Here is a 27,791-nt window from a genome sequence, read left to right on the forward strand (position 1 = left end):
TGTGTCATTTAAGCCCCTCTGTTGGTGGTAAATTTTAAAACAGCAATACAAAACTGACACAGGGAAATATAATAAGTCAATTTTCATCAGGGTATTATCAGTTGTTTCTGGACACCTTTTTTTAAAGTATGCAAATAAATAAATAGAAATTCTTTTCCTAACAAACATACCAGCTTCAAGATTATTTAATTTTAAATTATTTAAGTAATGGATTTAAATATTTTTGTTGCTAAGTTCTAAGTTAATTATACTGTTGATAAAATGAACTTTATATTCTCTATATTTTAAAATGCATACTAGTTTCATATGCCATTCTCTGGTGTTATTTATTATTTTGTGGTAGCCAGTTAATAAACAATATGATTAGATATATCATAAAAGTCCATATCTGATATTTACCTTTTTAGTAATTAATTTCATAGGAAAAGTTCTAAGCCTAAAAGTTTCCAAAGTAACACGGGTAGCTCTTACCCCTTGTCCAAGAAGCTTATTTGTGCAGAGGATGGAAATATGGTGTTTGCAGAGATCCATAATGGTCAAAATGCAGAAAGCAAGTGACCATGGGGTGCCCAACTACCACTGGTACAATTACAACACATCTAAAGTTCAGAGAACATCACAGAAGAGGAGATATTAAGATTGTACAAGGCAGAGGACCAGGATGCCTGATGTGAGATAGTGTCTCTCAGACATGAAAAGGATGCTGCACCCGTGAATCTCAGTAATATGAATGTGTAAACAGACCTAAATAATGAGCAGACAAGCTGACCTGCCAACATAGTTGAGAAACCCTCACAAGGCCCCACCCCTAGATAAAGAGCTACAGGCAACCAATGGCTATAGAATGAGAAGAATCCGTCTTCTCTAGGGAAGAGCCTCCAATAGGGAGGCTCTTTAACCAATCCCAAGTGGCCAGCCCTATCTCATGGGCATAAAAAACACTAAATGCACCTTTGTAGGTTGTATATGTGTGTAAAGACAATAATGGCAGAAGAAGTAATAAGCTGGGAGTGAGTAGGGAGCAGTTGGAAAGGGGAAAGGGTGGAAATTATGTAAATATAGTACCTATGAATTATCAAAATTTTTTTTAAAAAAAAAGATACAAAAATAACACTAAGATTCTGCCAAATAAGTCACAAAATAGGGACTGGAGAGATGGCTCAGCAGTTAAGAGCACTTGCTGCTCTTTCAGAGGACTCAGACCTAGGTTCAGTTCCCAGCACTCACATCTTCACTCACAGCTATCCATAACTCCAGTTCTAAGGGACCTGGAGCCTTCCTGTGGACTTTGTGAGCATCCAGGACATATGCAGTACATTACACATACATATAGGTAAAACACACACACACACACACACACACACACACACACACACACACACATACATATATATAATAAAAATAAGTAAATATTTAGAAATTAGTGACAAATTAATTACAAAGATAAAGCATCATAACTAATTAATATAAGATATAAGCAAATGAACTGCAATGGCTGGCCATTCATTTAGTATTTCAAAAAGCTAATTGCTCTGCTACAGGACAGCATAAATGTGTTTGGTAAACAATGAATATTTTTAAATTTTAATACTTTATTGTACACAATCAATAATTGTTTAATTACCATGGAATAAACTTGACAAAAGGTGTAAGAATTGAATATGAAAGCAAACAATATAAAGATGTAAAAGAAGATGTCAGTGGATGTATATATACTATGTTCCTCATGGTACGACTAAGGCAAATGTAGATGCTAATCTTTTACAAATTGATTTATAAACTCAATGAAATATCGATCAAAACCCCAATAGTATATTGTTTTGTTTTGTTTTTTACAACATGACTAACTTTAAAATGTATGCACAAAAGCTCAATCACAAAAGGTAAAAACTAACAGAGAAAGAAGTATTTGACCTCTGTACAAAGGGATTTATTACAAAGTTGCAGTAATTTAGAGTTATTTTTGTGGGTAGATAAATTACCAAAGGAACAAAACAAAGATACATATACAAGTGTACTTATCTATGGCATCTGATATGAATTGTGTGTTTGATTTGTGGCAAAGGAAGAACACATTTGATGATGAGAAAAATGTGTTATACATATGAGAAAAATGGGAGAATAGATCTCTACTTCAAATCATTATTTTTTGGATGGCTAAGGATTTAAATATCAGAAACAAAGTAAATTTTCAAGAGATTTGTGAGTGTGCGCATGTGTGTGTGTGTGCGTGCGTGTGTGTGTGTGTGTGTGTGTGTGTGTGTGTGTGTATATGCTGCAGTGATGAGCATATATATAAACATTCTGCACAGATGAATGTTTCTCAAAACATTAAAAGCTCAAAATAAATCTTTAAAAAAAATACAGTAAGTAGGTATATGAGACATAAGTATTTTGTTTCAATAGCAGTGAAACAAGGAACCCAAGCTTCATAATAATAGGAATCACTTGCAAGATATGAAGAGAAAAGCACATGTTCATGGTAAGAGAATCACAAGTATGCAGATATAAATTCATTTGCAAGTGTAAGTGCACCCATGGATCTACATTAGAACTTTAGTGAGCAAAAATACATAAATTAGCACCATGCCTAAACTATCACACTGTGTTGGGAACTGAGGATCAACAGCAACTAGATTCTGTACATTTAAAATAAACAAGAAGCGATGAATGGTGTTGAATGCCTATAATCCAAACAATTAAGAGGCAGAAATAAGAGGGTAGTGAGTTCAAGGGAAGTAAGGGATACATAACAAGTTTCAAGCCAGCCTAGGCTGTGTGATGAAATCCTGCTTCAACTCTACTCCCAACAATAACAGCAGCAACAAAACATAACAAAGTAAAATAAAGAAAATAAACTATATAGAGGAAGAACTTAATTCATTACCTGCCACATAACAAGAACTTAATGAAGGGCTGATATTCATAACAAGAACATTATTTTCTGGATCACTGATAGATTCCCATCACAGATAACCTCTGTCTTGTTCTTACAACTTAATCACAATCACACTGTATAACACATATTTGGAAACTCAGTACTCTTTGGTATTGATGAAACAGTTTTCAGATACTGGTGTAAACCATACTCTGGCAAGAGCATCACCGAGATTAAGTAGTGCTACTCACAAGAATAAAAGATGAGGACCCATCAGCACATTTGTCAAGAAGTAGGCATCAAATGAGTCTCCATTAAGAATACTAAGAAATACACATAAAGCAGATGTGTTTCTTGTCTATGCCCCTGAGGGTCCCAAATTAACACTTAGCAAAATATTGACTCTGCTGAGCTAGGGTTGTTTTCAACATATGAAATACTGATCTCAAAGGGTGATGGGATAGTAAGTTGTATTTGTCAAAAAAAGCAACAATTTTCCTTGAAAGATAAAAGTAATTAATATGTCCACCAGACTATTCCAGGTCAGAAGTTAGAAAAACTTAGGGATACAGTTCAGTGAATATACTTGAGTGGACACATAGACATTATCTTCTCTGGACTGATTGTTGAACACTTTAAATACAATTTTCTCACCTCAATCAAAAAAGTCACTATCATTTCCGAGTGATAGATTTGTTGTTTAACTGAGCCTTCAGAGAAATGTTTAACTGTTATTTCTTTTGATCTGGCATCAGCACATGGTAGGAAAATTTTAACCCAAAGGATTATAGACAGCTATTTTATCTGCAATATTAATATACCAAGATAACAACATCTCTTGAAATATGTAAACTAAGATCTAATTCAACACAAAAATCCAGGATGTTAAAAATACAAATAAATTATCTCTATTTCCTTTGGGGTGCAATACTTTATAAAAACAATTTGTATACTTCCTCATTTCTAGTCACTGCATGTCTGGAAATGTTTATTTATTGTGTTTACATTAAACTACATAGCAATTCAAATCAAAGTGACTTTAAATGTCCCTTTGGGAAGGACAGAGTTTATTTTGGAATTCTTTTCCTTCCTTATGATGCGAAATCCAACTGGAAATTTTACCAGTGATTCATTTCCTCACATATGTTTCCTGAATATACTTGCTTTAAAAAATAAAAGAAAACCTAAAACCAAAACTTTCCCCTCAGTTCACAGGGTAGAAAACTCACACATCCAGAAACAGTGGAGAGAGTGAGGAAAACCGAGAAGAATCATTTTAAAATGTCATAGGAAAATATTTCACCTCCTTCCTTCTTGAGTAGCCTTCTACATCGGTATGTTTGTTAAGTCTACTTGCTTCTATTCTGTCACTATTCTGCCACAGACTCCAAGAGCATCCACATCCTGAAACGTGCACTCTAGAGTTTCCACAGCTCAGGAAGCTAGTTGTCACTAGAGGGCAGTGTGATTTCCTTAGTTCACGGTTTGTCCCAAGGTTCCTGAGACACAAAATTAATTGAGAACTCCTCCTGTGCTGTCATGTTAATATTATAAATACTTTAAATTGTTGTTATAGACTGCTTGATCTGCCCCCCACACACACACACACAAGTTTATTTGTTGAAGCATTAGTCTTCAAGGTGAAATTCTTCAGCATATTGGAAAATAACAGCTTAAAGAAATCAAGACACCCCCTCAGGAAAGAATTAGAACCCCGAAAGGATCCTAGATTTTAGGACGTTTGTGAAATGTTAAAAAAGAAGGATTTAAAATGCAGGCAGGATATAAAATCCTGCCTAAGTGACACTGTATCATACATTATTTCTCTATGAACAAGCATTCTAATCTCAAAGGTCTGGGAGTGTCAAAATCCATGACTAAGGCAAACCTGGTGTCAGGTAAGGATGACTTCCTCATAGACATGTCTTCTCTCTCCTTACACAATGTCCACTAGTCTCTGTCACACAGGCTCTACTCTTCTGACCTATTTGCCTCATCAATTAAAGGCCTCAATTCGTAAAACCATCATTGTATGGGGTGGAAGGGGGTAGGTCACATGTATTCAGACCACATATAACACAGAGTAAGTGCATTTTAGGCTGAGAAGTGGTCATTAAAGGGATTGGTGTTTAATAATGTCTACTGTCAATGAATAGACTAGAAGGAACTAGGAGGAGAGAACTTGGTGCCTATGGAACCTCATATAGTTTTTAAAAACTGAAATTTTGTAAACAAGGACAATATTATAAGTTAATTATGTCTGAGTTACCCATAGAAGGGGATCAGTATTAGCCCGGATTTGTCGGGGAATTATGTTGCTACTAACTTTACTAAAAGCATAATTCTTTTTATTGAGTTGGCAGACATTTTAATTAGCTTGACTTAAGTGATTACTTCACAGTATATACATATAACTAATTGGGTTGTGTATCTTTAGTATACAGTCTTTTGAATTGTCAATCTTAATTCCTTTTATTCAATAAGTAAAACAAAGTTAACCCTTAATTTCCTACAAGTGTATGGAGGAAATGATGTAATTATACTAAAATTTCAAAATAAACAATTATATTTTAAATTCAAATGGCTGTATATAGCTAAACAAATATCATTCTTAAATATATTTTCCCATATTAAATATCCCTCAATTACTTTAATCTTAATTACTATGATACCCCATTGCTTGTACATATGATAATGGATTATACATATTTCTTTGGGTGTTTACATATCATTGAACATTTAATGTTTCTAATGTTAGACAGATTAAAACACCTAGGGTAAGCATGTTGCATAAGCACTATATATGTAACCATTTTATAAAACAGATTTCTAGCAATTGATTACAAATGGCAAAGCTGTTAAAGATACATCATCACACTAGCTGGTGATGGAGTCCACCTATTAATACATTGCCTTTTAGTGAATCACTCTTGATCTGCTCTTTTCCATAAGCTTGTGTTCCCCTGGCAATCTGTGCACTTGTGAATCTAAAGCTCCTTCCCACGCTCTATTTTTATCAACATATTTGATTGAACTAGGCAAAGTGTTTGGAATACTACTCAGCAGTAAAAAACAATGATATTATGAAATTTGCAGGCAAATGGGTGGAACTAGAAAATGCCATCCTGAGTGAGGTAACCCAGACTCAGAAAGACAAACATGGTGTGCATACTCACTCATTTGCGGATACGAGATGTAAAGCAGGGGATAACCAGACTATAACCCACAGTTCCAGAGAAGCTAGATAACAAGGAGAACCTTAAGAGGGACGCATGGATTGATCGCCCTGGGAAGGGGAAGTAGATGATGAGCTCTCTATGAGTAAACTAGGGGTGAGGGGGGTAATAGAGGGTAGAGGATAAGGGATGAGAACATAAAGGAATAGGATGGTCAAGCTGTAACAGGGACAGAGTGGGAGAGCAATGAAAGAGATACCTTGATAGAGGGAGACATCATGGGGTTAGAGAGAAACCTGGTGCTAGGGAAGTTTCCAGGAATCCACAAGGATGACCACAGCTTAGACTACTAGCAATAGTGGAGAGGGTGCCTGAGCTGGTTTACCCTGGTAATCAGATCGGTGAATGCCCTAACTGTCATCACAGAGCCTTCATCCAGTAACTGTTGGAAACAGATGCAGAGAACCAGGCCAAACTCCAGGGGTCCAGTCCAAGAGAGGGAAGAGGGATTATATGAACAAGGAGCATCAAGGTTATGATGGAGAAACTTACAGAAACAACCAAACCAAGCTACTGGGAATTTATGAACTTTAGACCAACAGCTGTGGAACCTCCATGGGACTGGACTAGGCCCTCTGCATAAGCAAGACAGTTATGTACCTTGATCTGCCTAAGGGGCCCCCCTGGCAGTAGGATTGGGATCGATCCCTGGTGCATGAGCTGGCTTTTTGGAGCCCACTACTTATGGGAGGACACCTTGCACAGCATTGATGCAAGGGTTGGGCTTGGACCTGCCTCAGAGGAATGTACCAGGCTCTGCTAATTCCCCATGGGAGGTCTTACCTTTTAGAAGGAGGGATTGGGAGGTTCTGGGGGCAAGGCTGGGGTAGCAGGAGGAGGGAAGAGAGGGGGATCTGTGATTGGTATGTAAAATGAATAAAAAATTTATTAATAAAAAGTTTTCATGGTGACATGCAAACAATGTACTTTCATAATGTGCCCCCTCTTAACTTCTTATCTCCCCTCCATTCACACTGATCCTTATTCCTCTTCCTTAATTGTCCCTGTTATACGTTTCTATAACTAAAACAATATCTAGAATCCATATATATGAAAGAAACAGCATTTTTCTCTATGAGTCTGACTTACTTTGTTTAACATTATGATCTCCAGTTTCACCCAATTTCCTGCAGACAAAATGATTTTATTTTTTATGGCTGAATAACCATCTGTGTATACATACTACACTATCTAGTCATCTGTTAATATATATTAACCTGAGTCCATAATTGGTTACTGTGACTAGTGAATCTATACATGGATGTGCAGATAGCTTTGCGAATGAGGAATAATATAGCTAGATTATATGGTAGCTCTAGTTTTGGGTTTACTGCTGTTGTTTTGAGGAGCCTCTATGGTGATATCTATAGAGGCTACAATAATTTTTATTCCCATTAGGAGTATATATGAGGTCTTTTCCCCTGCCGTATTGTCAACATCACTTGCTGTAGAACATATTTTTTAAAACCAGAGAATCTAAAGGGCCTCATCTCCTCCCATCCAACCTAGGACCTGTCTCCTCCCTGAGAGTCTCCAATCAAGAGGAAACCCCTGTTTTAATTTCTCCGGAAATAGCAGTCTGTCCCACTGTCAAACTGTTTTATTTGCTTATGAGAAGATGAAATCTGTTTCCTGGTAACTTCCACCCACAGAGCTGCAATGGATAACAATTTCCTGAAATGAATAACTAAAACAGAAGATAAAAGGGTCTGAAAAGGGTACGATTTCCTGCTCCAATATTATTTTTCATGTTGAACATAATCGGTGGCCTCTATAACTCTTGAAATAATCTTGAGGGTCGCTTATCGTCGAAGACACTTCCCCAAGCACTCCTATTAAACAAATCCACAAGAGAGACACAGAACGGCACTGAAGATCACCATATTCCTCACTCCGATGACATCTGTCATTCTGAGACCCCAAATTATAGAACAATTATACCCAAAGATGGTGGTCCTTGAGTTCATGACATATAAGCTTGATTCCCAGGAGTTGCTATGAAGTCATGACCCTTTTATTCTACACTAGAAAGAAAAAATAATGAGGAAGAGAGAGTAGGTACAGAATTTGCTCCTGCTGCAACTCACTAAATTATATAGAGTGTGAATCCGACATGCTATTTTCCCTCTTAACTTTGCCTAAGCTAAAAGCTTTACATTCATGGGGTTTGCTTCTCTATCCGAATTTCTGGCAATCTACTAAAAGACTTTAAAAAAAAATTCTATGAATTAGCTGACTCCAGAAGAACACACCAGGTACCATTTCTGATGAAATAATTTTCAAATGAACCTTTTTCTCTCAACTAGGAATTTTCTTCACAATTTAGAGGAATGTGACATTCTACAAACAAAGGGCTATGCAAATCTGTTGTTCAAAGGGATCTGAAAAGGTCTTGGGAGTATTAATAGTAAATGCGTAGAACTGGTCTTTTGTAGCTTCCTCTTATGAGTCAACAATCAGCCATTTCCAAGGATCAATAAAAATAAATGTTTTTATAAAGCACATTTGTATTGTGATTCAGTATTTATATTTGTATTGTGATTCAGTATTTATATTTGTCAATATATATATAGATAGATAGATAGATAGATAGATAGATAAAATTTTTCACCCTGTAAAGTTAATTTTATCTTCTCTCCCTTGAACATATTTTAATTAAACCAAGTGACGACAATACAAATGCCTAATTCTTACATATTTTAAAGCCACAGCTCCTTCATAGACCGGTAAGTCATCAGCTCATCGTTCTGTTTGTATTTATGTAAACTACACCAACATTTTATAAAGAAACAAGGATGGGAAGAGAAATCCCCTGCATGCACTGTCACTTTCCTAACTACACATCACACCCCAGAGGAGAATGTGGATTTAGACACCTTATCTAGTACCTCTCCAAACCACAATACCTCCTTACACTTTTATCTGCTCACACTTTTTCTCAACTCATACATTTTCCTATCATTACATGTAAGTCTTTATAAGAGTTTACAAATCTGACTGTGGGTGGCCAACTTTAAAATAAGCATACACTCACTTCCCTTTGAAAAATTCTGGGGTTTTGTATCTTATGACGGGTCAGGCTAGAGAGATGGCTGAGTGGATAGAGTGCTGAATTCAAACTCCCAGAGCCTTGATTTAAAAAAAAAAAAAAGAGAGAGAGAGAGAGAGAAGGCCACATGTCTGCGACTCCAACATTGTAGGGGTCAAGTCAGAATAGGGGCTCAACTGATGCCAGCCTAGGTTCAGGTACAAGGAGAAATCTGTCTCAAAGGAATAAGGCTGAGAGGGACACCTCACATTGTCCTCTGTCCTTCACATTTGCATTGGAATGTATGCACACAGGCCCACATGTGCACACACATATGTACATATACACACATTCATAAACCTCACATACCTATATCACATACACATATACCTATACCACACACACCACACAAATGTGCATATACCAGACATATGTGCATATATTACACTAAACACACACATACTCCAAAACAACAACAAAAAACTTTGTGGTAGACCCCTCAAGACACACTAGTTTTGTGCTGTCCCTGTTTAGGGTATATTCTGAAGCCAGTAAATTTAATTTTGAAGTCCCTTTACTAGCTGTGTGAACTTAGGTAATACGAATTCTATCTCAATCTCATTTTTTCTCACCTGGAAACTGAAAAACAAAGAGACAATAAAGTACACACATCACAAAGGAATATATAGTAATAGTGAAAGACATAGAATTAAGTGTAGTCATCCCTAGCAATAGGTGTTGGTAGCCCTCCACAAACATGATGCAGTTTTTCTAATGTCCATTCCCTCAGATTTCACATCTTTAGCTCTGCAGAGTGGGGTCCCCAGTGCATTTATGAAGATGAGCTTTATTTTGCTCATAAGCATTTAATGAATTCAAAAAAACTTCTAAGCAACTATTAGATGTTGAATGAATGAATGGTCCTTCAACATTCTTCCTCTAGAATAAAGAGGGTACAAAAAGTGATTACCCAAGAAATCTGGTTCAAATCTAGGCTTAGAGTTCAGAACCACCCTATCTTATCACCCAAAAGTAGCCAGTCCTTTTCTACTCTCCAGTTTCCAGCAGCTCTGACTTATTCTGGAACTGAGCAAAGCTCAGTTTAAAGAAATAACTGATAGCAACTAGAACTCTTTCATGAGATTATAGAGGTCAGTCAGTCCAAGCCATTTTTGTCTTAATTTATATTACAAGTAGGTTGTGACAAGCCAAATTGATGATATCATAAGGCCATGTGGCTATATTTTCATATGTGGCTCAGATTAGCTCCCAGATGCATTGCTTAAATTAGTCCACATTATCACTACAAACCCCAGTTCTCTATCTACAGCTCACACTATTTCTATTCCATCTGTGATGCAAGTTGACCTTATGCAGCCTCCAAGACAAATAGACGAACTGTAACAGCCTTCTAACTCCAGCTCGAGGCTTACTTTTTCTACAAGGACTTATTAAAGCAAATACCTCACTCTACCCTCTATATCCTTTCTCCCCTTTTCAAATACTCTGACAAGCCCGGATGATTTCTCAGTGATTCATTTTCACATCAAAGAGCATTTAATTCTAATGTTGGATTGTTTTATCTTTGATTTATCACGTCTTCCTAAGTTATCAGGTGTCAGCACAGATGAAGTGCCAAGGCCTAAATTACCTCTCATTCTTGGTGACCTCAAAATGCATGGTCATTCATAAAGACATATATTTATAATAAGCACTCACTGGGCAAAACGCGGTTTGAACAGTGAAAGGCAAAAATAAAATGTGATCATCAAACAAATACAGATAAAAGACAACACCATGAAGAAGCTTATTATATATATAATGTCGCAAAATCTTGTAGGTAATTTTCTTTTTCATAGTCTAAAACATCTGTAACACTATAGTTCTTATGCCTATAAATCAATTCTTTATTTCTAATGTGAATGGTTTCATTATTTGGTTTGTACAATGAATAAATCATTATAATGATATTAACTTGGAATATTATGGATGTTCCATGGTAGCAAGACCTCACTCAAGAAGAAAAGATGGGCTAGAGAGCTGGGGAGATGGCTCAGTCAGTAAAAAGTTTGCTGCACGAGCATTAGGAACTGAGTTTATACACTCAGAACCCATTAAAAAAAAAAACAGGATGGCAGTGTGTGCCTATGATTCCAACACTGGGCGGAAGAGACAGGTAAATCCTTGAGGCTCAATGGCCAGCCAGTCAAGCCAACAGGCATACTACAGGTTCAATGAGAAATCCTGTCTCAAAAAAAAAAAAAAAAAAGTCAAGGGTGATACAGGAGACATTCACTGTTGCCCTGTGGTTCCCATATACGCATACATAGGCAGGTATTACCCACAACGTGTTTGCAGTACACACAGTGCAAACAAAACAAGAGTTAGCTGAGGAGTGGGGTACTTGCTTACTATGTGTGAGTCCATAAACTTGACTCCAGAACCACAAAGAAAAGAAAGAACAAGAGAAGACGATGAGGAAGAGGAACGGGTAGAATGAAGAGGAGTAAGATGGGAGAAGGGAAAGAAAGAGGAAGGAGGAGGGGGACAGTGGAAGGAGGGGAAAGAGGGAGAGGTGACAGATGGGGAAAATAAAAATGACATTGCAGTTATGAGCTACTTAAAAATCAGATTAAACAATAATGATTTTGATAAGGCTTCACCAAATCAGTAACAACTGGCATACTGTGAACAACTAGAAAATAGTTCATAGTAATCAACTGTTTAAAAAAAAAAACTTATACTCTCCTTTCATCACTTCTTACAATACAAATGAAAGTGGAAATCCTTAAGACTGCAATAAACTATAACTGAGTCCAAATAATGCTAACAGGCTTCTGTCCTCAAGGTGACCTAGAAACTGCTAACTGTCTCATAATTTTTGACTCCAGTTGACTCCTTTTCTCAGTTTAAACAGTGGCAAGGGAAAATAACATCTCTAAAACAAGTGATCATTTCCAGAGGAGATGAAGGATCAGTCAGTCAAGGATGCCACACATGCACAAAGACCTAAGTTCCCTGATCAGAGTCTTGGTAGAAACTGAATGTAGTGCTTCCTGTCTGTAACCCAGAATAGGCAGATCCACGGAGTTTGTTGGCCAGACATTCTAGCCAATCACTGAGTTTCAGGTTTAGTGAGAGACCTTGTCTCAAAAAACATGGTAGAAAGCAATAGAGAAAGACATCTTGATTTTCAATCTCTGTCTTCTGCACATGTGCAAAAGTGTTCACACACATGCACATTCACAAATAAACTACTAAGGCATGCACACTAAATGAATAAATAGAAAGGGCTGAAGAATTATTTTTTTATAGAAATAAAAATATAACCAAAAGGTTAGAGCCTATCTTACTCTGTATCCAGATTTCCTTATTGCCAACTTAAATCCTTCCTATGTTACATGCTAGTGTATTTCTTTCTATTCTTTCTAAAAATGAATGTCTTTTTATTTTCAGTGCAAGTGTGTTTTTTCCTAAAAGTTTATTACAAGTTAATGGAACAGGTAGCTATAATATAAGAATTTATAGCTTCTTTCTTTATACAGAAGAAAAAAATACCAGAACTTGATATTTCTGTCAGGTTATGTCTACCTTGTCTTTCATGTGTCCAATCACCTGGAGCAATAGTGATTCACTTCTGGACTGTGTCTGTCTGGGAAAGTTAATGTTCAACATGAATGGAATTTGGGATTGCATGTAAGCATGTCCATGAGCTTCTACAGACAGTGTTGTTGAAGGAAAAGATCACCAGTGGCACAGCAATAGAATGTGTATCTCAAGTAACACCTGTGGCCTCAATTAAGGTCACTGGCTTGTAGAGCCTAGAACTGAAGAATTGAAAGAGCATTAAAAAGCGCCTTTATGTGGCTTCAAGTAACAAAAATGCATACAGTAAACCCATGAAATGTCTTCACTCTTTGACTGAAAGACATTACTGAAGTGAATCATCTCTTTGTATCATATCCTTGCTGCAAATGTTTGTGCCCACCCCTAAGCCTTTACTAGTTTCTAAGGTACAACAAAGCTTCCAGATCTAGAGAATTTGGTTACAGAACACTGCTACATTTTCTTCCTTCAATATAAGTGATCTGGGACCTGGAAGTGGCAAGGAGTACATCTGACTTTGTTGAACATGGTTGACTGGAAAGCTCAGATAGGCCCAGCTTTTCCTGTGCAACAGAGACACCACATTTAACTACAGTCACTGCATGCATAATGACTTAGCAGGTACTCTTGATCCAAAATAACCATCCCAATCGCTTGCTTCATCCCTTATCATTAAGCCATTTTTAAATTTTCCCAACATAATTTCTAAAATTAAAAGCCAAAGCATATACCTATATTTTCAATTGAAATTGAGCCAGACCCTGTATTTTTAATAAACTATATAAAGTATAATTTGAAGATGGCAACTTGATCAATGTCCATAAAATTTATGTTATTTGTGAAAGATCATTCCATTACCATTGATACTCTGAGGTCTGTATCTATTTCCATATTTGACATTTGAACTAAGAGACACATCATGCTCAGAAAATGTTAATGGCAGACATTTCATTTCAATAGAAATTAGAATGGATGTCAAAAAGACTTCAACAATTATATTTCATATATCTAAAGTCTTCCTTTAAAAATGCTGTTTTCTCCTTACAGTTGACATATTCAAGTTAGAAGAACAGACCAGTTATTCAAGCAAACTTTCTAAAAAGGTGAATCCCATCTGAACCAGCAACCAAACTCTTCAAAGAATTTCATTTTCTCTCCAACATCTGAAAAGAGGTGGAGAATTAAAATATCTGAATAGCTATTTCAGTGACAGGTTCTATAGACCAAGCCTATTTTCAGCCCTAAAGAAAAGCAGAATGAGATGTAACAAATGGAATACAGACAACTCTCCATAGCAAACACCATCTCGTGAACAGAGAATGAGCCTTCCTAGTGGACTCGTACACTCTTGTGGTTCAAGGAGAGTCATTTCTCACCAGCTGAAATCCATTAATAGAGACCACTGACGATGTTTGCCAGGTGTTCCCCTTAGACATTATGAACTAGTGGGGAGAAAAAGAAATTTTTCACTTTGTCCAATTCAATATACTTTAAAAATGAAATTCCAAGTTCATGGTTCTTCAAACCCCAATATCTGACAAAGCTCAAAATCCCCACGTAACTTATAAAGTAAAGAATACCAGTGGGGTAGGGAAACGCAGCTTTATTACCCTAACTCATCTGTGCCCCAAATTGCTACTTTTTACTTTCACATTTCATACAAAACCCTCTTTGCTTAGGGCACCATCGCTCCCCTTGAAATCAGGGATGGCATGGTAAGAGGAAGGCACTGGCAAAGCGTTCCGAGGAGCTAGGCAAACAAGGAGACATAAAAGCACAGCCTGGGAAAAAATGAAGCCTGCTTTAAGCAAGAGCCAGTCTGCTTCCCTCCAACTGAAGTGAGCTTTCCAAATTTCACTGAATGTGGTTACTTGTAATTTGAAGTCATGAAATTGAAAATCCTATCATGGGAAAAGGGAATATGGTCAAAAAAGGCATCATCTAAAATTATCTCTTAAATAAATATTAATTTTAAAATCTCTCTTTTTATTCTCAGAGATATAAAACATTTTACTGAGTACATAATTCATTTCATTTTGCCATTACTACATGTGACTTTTAATAATCTTATATATCTACAGACATATGTCTTTAAAAATTTCAAAGACCATGGAAATAACTTTGACCATATGTTGAATTAACTTATCATATATAGAAACCATTGTCAAGTTCAACTTTCTAATTTCTAAAAATGCACACAAATAAGTTGAACCAAAATCCACATTCTTCTTACTCCATCTACTTTTCCATTGGTCTCATTGCCAGTACTGGAAAGAAACTTATTTTCATAAGAAACTTCATGTCTCACTATCTAAATTTATCACAGCACAAACTTCATTGTATATGAAGGTATAAAGTGAAGTGGGCTCAAGGTGCTGAGTATTTTCTAATTGAGCTATTTTCTGTTAAACAAGTGTTATTATTACCTAAAACATGGCACAGACATTTGAAATCACACTTCAGTAGTGACCTCTGTAAATGTAACGTGTATTTGACACTGAAAGCTCACTGCATTTTTTCTTCAGGAAGGAAAACTCTTTTCTTATTCCTTTCCACAAATGTTTCTTAATGTCCTTCAGGAGTGTCATGGCATGGCACTATGACAATACCCTTAGAACCTGTTGGACACTAAGGGACACAAATTATATATAACATCTTTCACATCTGTGTGGGTTTCAGTTTCCTGAAACAGTTGACTTTCATGTCATAACACTGGGTATAACACGGATATGACTAGAATACATTTGTGTTTTCCACGGTACCAAAGTGCAACATGAATTACTATACAAGGTTGGAAAGGAAGAGACTACAGGAAAGAAGGAAATTGACATTTTTCACGCTTTTAAAAATAACACAATGAGTTTCATGTTTAAATTCTATTCTTTAGCTTCTTCTCATGAGTAGGACCTGCCTTGAAGAAGATTCGGGACTTTGAAAAAAAATACAGTGGCAATATAGGCCAATTTCAAGTACATGAGAAGGCTTCAATGAACACTGCTCTGTTATTTTAATTTTATTTAAAAAATCAGAACATCATGATGAAATAATCACTATTTTTCTTGTTTGTTAAAAAAACCAAAGCTTCAGTTAATAATAGTAATAAGTCTTCTTAATGACTTCCTAATGACAAAAAACATCTGCCTCAAACAGAAACTCTACAGAACAATCAGCCAAGTTTCTACAAACTTTGTGACAATGACCAAAAGCAACACATATTGTTCTTTTCTCAAAAAGAAGCAGGGAAGAACTCAGAGGTCAGTCAAATGATTCAGAATCAAATGTTCCAGCTGAGCAGCAAATATGCAGCCTCATCAGTGAGTATCTATTTACTAAGCATCCTGTAAGCACTACAATAATGGAGCAAGGGACAAACCGACCTGCCCTGCAAGCCATGTGCTGTATGGTCAGTAAATCCTTCCCATCTCTATGTCACTGAGCTCCATTTAGCACGTGCACTTATAAACATAAATAATGTACACTATTTCTATTTAATAGTATCTACAGTGTCGTTACCAATAATACTAAAACTACTATATAGTATTTATAGCAATACTTATTTTCTAAGAATATATGTACCATATACTAAGCATTGCCCCTGTTTGTTCATATGCAATCTTCCAAGACTTAATTTCATTTCAAAGATTAGACTGTCTCAGAACATTAGTGTGCCAAAATCCTAAATGCATAGAAATGCCTGAACCTGATCTTTGAGTTCGAGGCCAGCCTGGTCTATAGAGAGTTCCAGGAAAGCCAAGGCTACACAAGGTAACCCCTTCTCAAAACAAAACAAAGCAAAATGCCTGAACCATGATTCAAACTCATCTACACAGACTTCTAAAACCCAAAATCTTTGCAATAAGAAATTACAGGGTTGGGGATTTAGCTCAGTGGTAGAGCGCTTGCCTAGCAAGTGCAAGGCCCTGGGTTCAGTCCTCAGCTCCGACAAAAAAAAAAAAAAAAGAAAGAAATTACAAAGTTATCTTCATTCTTCCTCTCCAGAATTAGCACTGCAATTTTAAAAATTATTTCTATGGCAAACACAGTAGTGAGCATGATGGACATGAACAAACATAGACCAGAGGTTAGAAGACTGGCTGTCCACATTCAGCTTTGCTTTGAGTACACAAAGACTGTAACAATCCCTTTGGTCTCTGTGATGCATCACAGTACTACTTACTGTCTTCCCTCCCATTTCCCCAGGCAGACTAATTCTCAGTAGAAAGCATCTTTGGTCTCCATGACTATTATATTCACAGTCACTACTATTATTATCAGCCTTTGCTACATGCAAAACCAAATAGTCCCTCAAAATTCACAAAGTCAGTTCCCTGAGGTCACATTCAATGCCATTGAAGCTATCAAAATGAAATACTGATACAATTGCTCATGAAGAGTTCATTTATTTGATTTTCAACAACATGAAGAAAGTATAAGGATCATAGAAGAACATTATTGGAAATAATGTTGGCAGGGCTAGGAATCAGCTCAGTGGTTAAGAGCACTTGCTCCTCTTCCAGAGGACCCAGGTTTGATTCCTAGCACCCACATGGTGGTTCACAACCTTCTAAGTCTCTAGTCCCAGGAAATCCAATGCTGTCTTCCGATCTCTCTGGCCATTAGGCATGCAAGTGGTGCACAGGCATACAGTCAAGCAAATCACTCATACACAAAATAAAAGAAATAAAATTTAAAAATATTTTCAGAATAATATAATAGTCTTTTCTTGACTTTGTTTAAGTACTTATTGACAAATATAAAGGTATAATAACAGATATATAAACAAGCATCCTAACAATCTTTTTCAGGACCATTGTGAGAGGATGCCTATGAACCTCACTTAAGGACAGAGAACGTAGGTCCCCGAGATAGCTCAGCAAATACAGACACTCGCCAAATCTGATGGCATCCATTTTATCCCTCAGATGAATGCATACAATGGCAGGAAAGAAACTACTCCTACAAATTGTCATCTACCCATATGCCACAGCATGTGTGCACCCTGCAACACACACACACACACAAACACATACATTGTACATACAAAAGTACAAGAGAATTCCATGTTGTAACACAATCTATCTGAGAGCCCTGCACAACAGAATGAGTGAGCAGATTGTAGTTTGACTGTCACACCAGTGGGGGCTCAGATTGGACTTTGACATTCGTTAGCTACAGTGATCGTAGAACATTATCTAATCACCGTCAACCTAAAGATTTCAAATTGTATTGTATTTAAATTCCTATCTTTCGTGATTGTTGTAACAATTCAAATGAACACAAAGATTAAATAAGTTTGAAGAACAAATGGGCCAAGAACTGTACCTGGAACATTGTGTGTGATCAATAAATGGTAGCAGTTATTACAGGTAGAACTGTATAAAATGGCTGACATCTGATTGTTCCTGACTCACAAAAAAAAATGTCAGTTCCACATGGTCCACCCTGATATTGCTATGCATAGATGCAGATGAGCACAAAAACCCATAAGACAAGTTCTGTCTGCAGAGTAATAGATAAAGAAAACATGGACCGTATACAATGACACAGTATTCCGTGTTTAAACAAAATAAGTGGCAAATCCTGCCACTTGCATAGCATGATGGGTAACCTGGAGATTAATGTGCTAAGTGAAACAAGCAAGGCACAGAAGGAAAAACATCACCACCTGATATCACTGATACTTGTAATCTAGAAAAGCTAAATTCACAGAAGCAAAGAACAGAATGGTGATTCCCAGGATAGAGGCACTGGTAAAGTTGGGATCCAAAAACACAAATTTTCAGTTATTTAAGAAATAACTGAAGATTAGGAAGTTCAAGAGGTATATTAGACATTATGGAGACTATAGCAGCTAACCATCGTATTTTTGAACACTGGCCTCGAAAATGCTAAGTTAATGTATATATGAATTATCTCATTGAGTCATTCCATAGATACATATATTTCAAAACAATATGTTGGAGAAATAAGTATATTCAGTTTATAGTTTTCAGCTAATTAAAAAAAAAAAACAAGATGAAAATTCAACAGCTAGAAACACTGGGCTATAGTCCAACAGTATGACTGGCAAGTCAAGGAGTCTCTATAATTCAGCTTCTCAGCTACAAAACAAAAACTGAAAAACCTCTAATCCATGGTTTAATTTAAAGGATTAAATAATCAATGCAATGCTATGATGTAGTTATGGTCTAGATTCCACTAGTCTTCAATCATGCATTGTTGTTGATATTACCACTTCCATAGTAAAATGAAGAAAGCAAATTTGAAAATATTTAAGGTCATCCCAGTTTCCACTTTAATGCTATTTTGTATATTTATAAAAATGAGTAATGCAGTAGGTATATAACAAAGAGGTTAAATATTTAGCCCCAAATTTCTGATATGTGAAATTATGAATAATCTATGTAAAATACCTCATACTTCTTTAACAATTTAAGAGGAATCAAAAACGAACACGATGCTGAAAACGTATTTTACCTCAAAGGAAAATCACTAAGCCTCCTTAACTTCTTACACTGACATAGGTTTTCAAGTATCATATCATATAAAATGAAAAGCTAGCAATCCATATGTTGTGAAGTTTAATATGTTCTTTCTCTTCAATTTTGGCAATTATTATTGTGTTTGCATGTGAATGTATGTGAGCACACATGATATGTGTGTGATGATGGAAGGTGGAATGTGTCACAACATGGGACTGAACATCAGAGATTCAACATGTTCAACCAGGGTTTTAACTTAAGTCAGTCACCTGGCCTATATGGCCATCTTGACAGTCCAATTAATACTGTTTATTCCAGAGGGCTAAATCTGGCCTGAGAATCAATAGACTAGATAGTGATCAGGCCACTGATTCATGGTCAACAGTGAACTAACCACTTCAAACTGAATTTTCTATTTTTTGGAAAATAAAAAAGGAAATCTACGACAAGGCACGCAAACACACCGGACCACTGGTACAGGCTGTAATCACAGTGCTCAGAGGGAGGATCACTAGGGCCTGGCTGGTGCTGTGCTTGTGCTACGTGGTGACTCTGAAGCCATGCAGTCTCAGAAAAAAAACAAAATGTCAAAACTTGCTGTCTAGTATGAGCAGATAAAGAACATGTGATTGGGGACAAATAGCCAAATGAATGGAAACACATGAACTATGAACCAATGGCTGAGGGGTCCCCACTGGATCAGGCCCTCTGAATGGATGAGACAGTTGATTGGCTTGATCTGTTTGGGAGGCATCCAGGCAGTGGGACCAGATCTTGTGCTCATTGCATGAGTTGGCTGTTTGAAACCTGGGGCCTATGCAGGATTGTTTGGCTCGGCCTGGGAGGAGGGGACTAGACCTACCTGGACTGAGTCTACCAGGTTGACCTCAGTCTGTGGGGAAGGCTTTGCCCTGGAGGAGATGGGAATGGGGGGGGGGGGGGTTGGGGGGAAGGTGAGGGGGACGGGAGGGGGGAGAACAAGGGAATCCGTGGCTGATATGTAGAACTGAATTGTATTGCAAAATAAATTAATAAAAAAAAAAGAAAAAGAAAAGAAAAAAAAAAAAAAAAAGAACATGTGATTGCTGCCAAAGTAATGTAATATAGTCCATCTCACTTGTCAATGACCAGGTTCTCCCATCTCAACATCAACAAAAACACTTGCCTGAAAATATCTCTGAACTGAAAGCTCAATCCATGCGTGGCTAAGTCTAGACAGTGACTATTATAATTTATACAATAAAGGGGGGAAAGTTAATGATTAAGCCCTCTTGGAAATTCAAGGAACGTATATTTCCTTCCTCAGCAGAATCAAAGCTGTGAAATTAGACCACAGACTGCATGGTGAGCAGGCAGGTATGTGCCTCCTAAAAGGCTCTGTGATAGCCCTAGGAACCAAGAAATGGTAACTACCCTTAGAAATGCCATATTTGTATATCACTAGAAATTTAAAAAGAGTCGGAACACTCACAACTTTCTTCCAACAACATGGAAATCTCAGTTAAGACTTTCCAAAGGAACAGAAAAACACCATCACTGCAGTAGATCTAAAAAAATATTTGTGGGGAAAAAGGAGAAAAAAAATAAGTTCTCATCATAGCACTAAGAACAATTACAGAGAAAATGAATATTTTCCACAAAAATTACTTTGCAGAGAATACAAAATAGAAATCAGAGACAACTTGATCTATTACCAGAAGATATATGCTTGCCTCACATTAAAATTTTTATACCAATTAAAAATCACCCTTTGCAGGTGATAGAATTCAGGGCATTGTGTATATTAGGCAAGCACTGTACCACTGAGCTACATCCCCAGATCCAGATTTTTTTTAATACATGATATATTGGAAAGAAATTGTTTTCATGAAATCTAACATTATGAACAATGACTTTACACCAATAAAAAAGAGAAAAGCCAGGTCATTCCTTCCACCATGTGAGTCCTGGAGATTGACTCCGTCTATCAGGTGGCTCAGGGTGGCTCACGACACATTGGTATTCATTAATGTGGTGAAAAAAAAAAAAAAAGTAACCACATTGAACAGCCTTAAAATAAATGGAAACAGATTTCACCTTAAATATTCAAAAGTATCCTTTATGTTAAAAGTTGCTATGGGAGACTGGATGAAGTTATTAGTTGATTTTACTTATTTGTTTGTTTGGATGTTTCTCTTGGCTTTTGCTCAATGGTTTGTTTTTTTTTCTACTCTTGACCAATGTTAAGATTCCAAAACACACAGCATGTCACAATTAAACATCTCCTAAGGCGTGCATGATTAGCACATTAACTTGAGCATAAACCAGCCGTGACAATGTTGTACTCTGTCTGGGAACAAATAATCATAAGAAATCCCACCAAAACCTATTAATCTCACCTTTCCTGAATCTTCCAGTGCTTCGGATCTCATTTTCTCTGTCAGAAGTTTCTCAACCTTTAAATTTGTTCCAAAAATAATCACACGGCCATAAAAAACGAACACTTCAGCTTTGAGAATTAGTTTTCCCATAATTCTAAGCAGCTCCCAACAACAAGTTCAGATCATGAAGCAGAACTCTGAGAAGTTTTTTTTCTGGTGCAGACCAATAATTACATCCCATACCTTCTCATTCAGTGTCAACTTCTGTTCAGCAGAGAAGGAACTAGAAAGTCACCAAAATTCAGATCTAGTGGTGGGATTTTTGGTTTGGTTTTTATATTTATGGTGTGTGTGTGTGTGTGTGTGTGTGTGTGTGTGTGTGTGTGTGTGTGTGTGTGTGTGTGTGTAGATTAGAAGATACCTTGGGAAAGCCAGTTCACTCCTTCCTTCTGCCATGTGAGTCCTGGGGACTGACTCAGTCCATCAGGTTTGGCAGCAAGTACTTTACCTGCTCAGTCATCTCATTGGTCCCAGAGGCATATGTAACTAAGCTAGTTCGCTGAATAGTTGTTAGATTTAAGCAGTATGGTAAGGTCACCTCACTATCAAGGCAAGAATATTCTACCTCCAAGGTCTTTACATGAATTATCCAAAACAAGCCACTTGCCACATCTGGTGATTTGGTGTGTTAACTGTACCTAGGATTACCAAGGGACTGATTTGTTGTTGTTCATTAATTTTATTAACTTTTATTCTTGAGACCGAGTTTTATTACCATGTTACCAGAGTTCAAACGATCCACCTGCTACAGTATCTTAAGTAGCTGAGACTGTAGGCACTAAAGGTACTGGCCACAGGCACCAGACTCCTACATTTAAATTGTAAAGCTGATAGTATGTGTGTTATTAGAAAAACTCTATGTATGTGTGGAGCATTTATGTAAATGAATCTGCTTTTTATCTATAAGCTTTGTAAAATTTAAATAATAGTCTAGGATTTCTAATAACAATTTAGTGAATATAATGTTATAATGTAAATGAGAATAGAATATATACTCTATTACAAATACTTGGCAAGATAAACTGTTAAATATTACTTTGATTTTTTTTAAATAGTGAATATGTCAAAAGAATGAAACTTTGTATTTATTGGACTAAAGGTATTTTTCAATTAATTCCTGTAGCTTTTTACTTTGTCTCGCATTATATTTGTATTGAACAGCACTTATAAGAAGAAATATTAATCAATGGGACAAGTACCTAAGATGGGCAGGGCAGAAAATGTGTAGTGTAAGAGAAAATCTGAGAGGCTAGAAAATACTGTAACATCGGCCCCACCACTACTACCATCTGAGCAAGTCACACAGCAACATTGGTGTATAAAATGGGTAGAATAGCTTCCTAGAATAAACAAACATTTGTAGAGTGTTTGGCATATTTTAAATATATATATGAACTTTCATAGATAATTGACTTCAATATAAAACAGAAATTTCAAACAATTACTAATAATTAATGCCTCTGGGTAGCTACAGCTTCCTGGGAATAAGACATATTCAGTAGCTCCTTCTAGCTTATGATACCAGGATAACTTTGCTACTACATTTTACAGATAAATGACAGTAATTTGTGTATTTAATGTTATCATCAAAATGTTCGAGGAATGGGTTTACTATTTCCCTTTGTGTTTTTTTTTTCTTTTTGGTATCTGTGTGTATTTATGTATCTGAGTGATGTGGTGTCTGTAAACATTTGTGTTTGAGTACATGAGCCCATGTATGTAGACGCCAGAGGATACCTGGTGTCTGGCTCTATCCCTCTCATTCCTTTGAGACAGGGTTTCTCACTGACCTGGAGCTAGGCTAAAATACAGCAAGGCTCAGCGATTCTGCTGTATTCAATTCCCACAGCACTGGGATTATAGAAGTTCCTGGTCACTCCTTACTTTTTATGTGCCTGCTGGGCATTTGAGCTCAGGAATTCATGCTTGCTGGGCAAGTGCCATCGCCCATCCTCCATGTTTGTTTTAAAAACAATGGAAATTGATTTCCAGAAATATCACCATGCTTTTTTGTTTAGTCTTGTTTTTTTTAAATGTACCGTTTACCTGAAGGTGACTTAAAGCATCACAATACCTGTGAAGCCCTCAGCATTTCTACATTCCTGTCATGGTGGAATGCCTTCCCATGTATAGCTTTAACTTATTAAACAAGTGATATGCAAAAGATGTCAAACATGGAGACCAAAAGGTACATTTTCAAATTAATTGCATCTCATTGTTGTGCTGGATTTGTAATAGAGTACAAACTGTAAATTCTTTCACAATAATACAATACCACAATCATTGTAAGATTAGAAAGGCAAGCCTAGGAAGACTGTCATCAATAAAAATCGCATTAAATACTCGTTTACAAAGTGAATAGTAAAAGAATGGATGGAAGTCCTCGTTCATTAGAAACCAATATGTAAACTGAAATATCTATTCCAAGTAGCCTAGGTAAACAAATACTACAAAATCCATAACAGATAATTTTCAGAAAGTGAGAAGTGCCAACAAAGGCCTTGGAGGCCCACCCTCTGTGATTAGTCTGGAGTTTCCAAGAAAGCTAAGATGTGATGACCTCTCTTCATCAGCCTGATTGTTGTTCTTTGTGCTCCATATCACCTAGGTGAGCCTTTCATTCATGGGTCCAGTCCCTGCCATGCACCAACAGTTCTTAGACTTCTCTGATTTGTACCGTCATTTACTCAAAAACACCAATGCAGAATGAAGGTAGAAAAGTGGAACATATTTTAAAATGTCTTCAAAATGTGTTGTAATTCGTCTGTCCCTTTATGTATGTGCATGAACATGCCATCTTAATCATATCTCATTTGTCACCAACATAAATTTGAAATTAAATTACACAGCATCCAAGTACATAAAAACTACCTTGTTGGATTCTAACAAAACTAGTTTGCTTTTAAAAATGTTGCTATTTTGTTAGAGTAAAAATCCAAAGCAGAGTTAAGGCTTTTCCAGTTCTTAGGTTTGTATAGTAACACAGGCACCCTGGTCTCAAGAAACTCCGCTAGTGTCGTTTTTTTTTTTTTTTTTTCCCCAAGTTGTTCACCAAGAGATGTATTAAGTGAAATAAACCTCACATTTAAAAACGTCTAGCTTATTAATTCATTTTGAGCAGTGAGTTTTCAAGAGATGAGGATGAAAGGTTGGGAGTCCTTGGGAATTCATCAGAGAATAGTTTCTTAATTTGTTTCTTAAGCTACAGTTACTGGCTTGGTTTTGTTTGCTTGTGGGCTTTTGTTGCTGGTCTGCATGAGAGTGCAAGGCACTTGAAAATTAGTGAAGATTTTAATCCCTGTGTCCATTTGGAAAGCAATGTGAAGAAACAGTCCTGGATAACTAGATGAAAGTTGGACAGATGAAAGACAAGCATGTTAGCTTCAGAATCTTCAATAAGAGGTCATTTGCTTTTTTGTTTTTGTTTTTGCTTGTGTGTGTGTGTGTGTGTGTGTGTGTGTGTGTGTGTGTGTGTGTGTGTGTCTGTGTTGTTTTTTATTTTTTTTTTTGGTTTTTCGAGACAGGGTTTCTCTGTGTAGCTTTGCGCCTTTCCTGGAACTCACTTGGTGGCCCAGGCTGGCCTCGAACTCACAGAGATCCGCCTGCCTCTGCCTCCCGAGTGCTGGGATTAAAGGCGTGCGCCACCACCGCCCGGCTGTGTTGTTTTTTAAACTATTTTTCTGAATCTACTACTTAGAGCTCAAGGGATTAAATGTTAAAAAGATGTCATAACCAACTGCTTAAATTCAGTGCTCTGTTTAATAAAATATCAATTAATTCAGCTGCCAGTTACTGCAGGCTTGACATGTGATAACCACTACTCAAGGTACTAAGGGTAAAGGATGAGCCTGTGGATGCCAGACACAAAAGGGAAGCGGGTTACACTGAACTCCTCTGAAGTGATTTTATTTAAATAGTCACAAATTTATGAAAAAACAAAGCAGTAAGTCTTCTCTTTCGAGTGAGGATGATAAATCTGCTCTCTCAGGTGCCTTGAGATTTCATAACACATTTCACACTTTTTGTTGTTGCTAACAAAAATTCAATCTCCTTATGCAAAGACGGCCTTGGGGAACCCTGCCATTTATAGGGTCTACTAAGGGGAAGATAGAATGGGAGAAAGAGATGAGAAACACAACCAAGAGAAATATGAACATGAAATAAACCAGAGCAAAGCTTTGTATGATGTTGTCCTCAGATCAGAACCATACCCAGCCAGTGACTTACAGCAACCAGCCAAGTCCTACCCAGAAATAAATGACAACACACTGTGTGAGAACTGTTAGTAAAAGAAAACAGTGCTGAAGTCCTCTGGACAGACTTGTGGGCAGGCAGAAAGCCTTGATAAGTGTAGACTAACAACCTGTCATCATGGACTGGTCCTCCTGGAGAAGGAAGCCCTTCAGGGCTCCCAGGTGCAGCTTGCAAAAAAAAAAAAAAAAAGAAGCAGCAACTGCCTTCAGGCAAGAATAGCCTGGTCTGACAGGTTCATTTACCTGGCCTTAGCAGATACTACCCTTGGTCCTTAAAGAACCAAATGATAAATCAAGAAGCTTGACCGTTTCTGAGAGAAACACGTTTCTTATATTTACAGCAAATACTGCTTTTGACTGACAAAATTCCGAAGCAGTCTGCTGCCTCAGACCCACTCCACCAGGTCACCCCAGTTTCACTTACGCCCAACATCTGGTGGATGTAGTAGTATTCTGGCCCTTGATTGTACAGCAGGAAGGTTTTCCAGAAAAGCAGGACATTTAGGGACAGCCAAATGAGCTAGACCAGTCAAAGAGAGAGAAAGCAAAAATTACAAATGAAAAATAACCCGATACAAGCCACTCACTGGACTTAGCTCTGCACATGCAACCTCAGCATTTACCCAAAGCATGCTCAGTCAGAAAATGGAAAAGCCACTGAGGACCCTCGCGTGAGACTAAGAAATCAGTGGCATCACTATGGCCTAAGGGAACTGAAGCAATTGAAATAGCAAAGGAGGCAAGCCTTTGAAAGGCTAATAATGAAGAGCCTCCTTAGCTCCCTGTTCCTCCACATAGGCTCTCCATCACTCTGTAGTGAAGTTCCCCAGCGTTGAGCAGGAAGGAGTTATCGCTAGCAATGTGTAAAGTTGCAGTAAGGTGAGAAAGTCTGAAACGAACCCCCCCAAACTTCCACTTCTCTCATCCCACCCGCGCACACCTCCGAGAATGAATCAAACTCGCAGCAGGGCAGACGGAGCGCCCAGCCAGCCTGGCCCGCCAACCTACCAGGCAGAGGTGTTTAACCCCTTCGTTGGCCAGCCAGCTCCTCCAGGACACCGCCATGCCGGCCGGCCGCCCGCCCGGGTGCTGCGCTCCGCTCGGTGCGTGGGGCTGAAAGGAGCGAGTTGAGGCCGGGGCAGCGGTTCCCGGGGCGCGGCCTGCAGGGGGGCCGCGGGGGACCGAGGGTCAAAGGCTGGACCGAGTCCGGAGGCCGGGCAGGAGGTCTCCGCCCCGGCTCCCACCCGCGCCGCGCCCTCGCCTCCCCGCGCCCCCCTGGTCCCGCGCGCCGCCCCGTGCCGGCTCCTTTGTCTCGCGCGAGCCTGTTGTTGTGGCAGCGGCTCAGGACGTCCCGGGTGGGAAGGTGGAGGCGTCCCCTGCAGCCTCCAGCCCCGCCTGTCCAGCTGCAGACGAGCCCTCCCAGCCCCCACCCCCGCTCCAGATGTGTGAATGAGAATCGGAAAGGTGGGGACTCTTTCTGCATCCAGGCGCACACGCACACACCTACTTCCCTGAGAATGGTTATGTCTCCCCTCCCCCACCCCCCAAAAAAAGTTCAGAAGAAAGAAACTTGGTAAGGCAATGTGAGCCGGAAGTAGGCTTTTGTGTATTAGAGTCCTCCATCCCGCCAGTCCGGAGTAAGTGGCCCTACCTACAAACAAATAGCACCTCACAGCTATAAGCCGGTCTCCCTTTGCCTCTCCCTTCACTATCAGCTGAACCACCCCATCCTATCTTGAGATAAAGCTTTCTAGACCTTGCTAAACACAAAAGACTGGCAAAGAGTTAACGCTGACGTCATTTTCAGGAGTTTTAGAAAGGCTCAGATTCCCTCTAGGAATGTGCTCTTTAGGCTGCCTAATTGCAGAGTCAACTTGGTTAAACTAAA

The 27,791-nt window shown here is 37.9% G+C and overlaps 1 protein-coding gene across 4 annotated transcripts in view; it reads right to left on the reverse strand.

The window, feature by feature from the left end:
* Positions 1-27,216, reverse strand: part of Nox4 (NADPH oxidase 4) — a 142,995-nt gene extending 115,779 nt beyond the window's left edge. For 2 of the 4 annotated variants that reach the window (XM_052762962.1, XM_052762963.1), the window contains exons 1-2: positions 26,912-27,216; positions 26,328-26,423 (exon numbers count right to left, since the gene is read on the reverse strand). In XM_052762962.1, the coding sequence (XP_052618922.1) occupies positions 26,328-26,423; positions 26,912-26,968 (153 nt within the window). In that variant the 5' untranslated portion in view covers positions 26,969-27,216. The remainder of the gene's footprint in view (positions 1-26,327; positions 26,424-26,911) is intronic. The other 2 variants (XM_052762961.1, XM_052762964.1) reach the window with 2 other exon arrangements.
* Positions 27,217-27,791: the final 575 nt, after the last annotated feature.

Source organism: Peromyscus californicus, unplaced genomic scaffold, assembly GCF_007827085.1.
Source record: "Peromyscus californicus insignis strain IS unplaced genomic scaffold, ASM782708v3 Scaffold_4__1_contigs__length_199733344, whole genome shotgun sequence".
In the NCBI taxonomy this organism is placed as follows: Eukaryota; Metazoa; Chordata; class Mammalia; order Rodentia; family Cricetidae; genus Peromyscus; species Peromyscus californicus.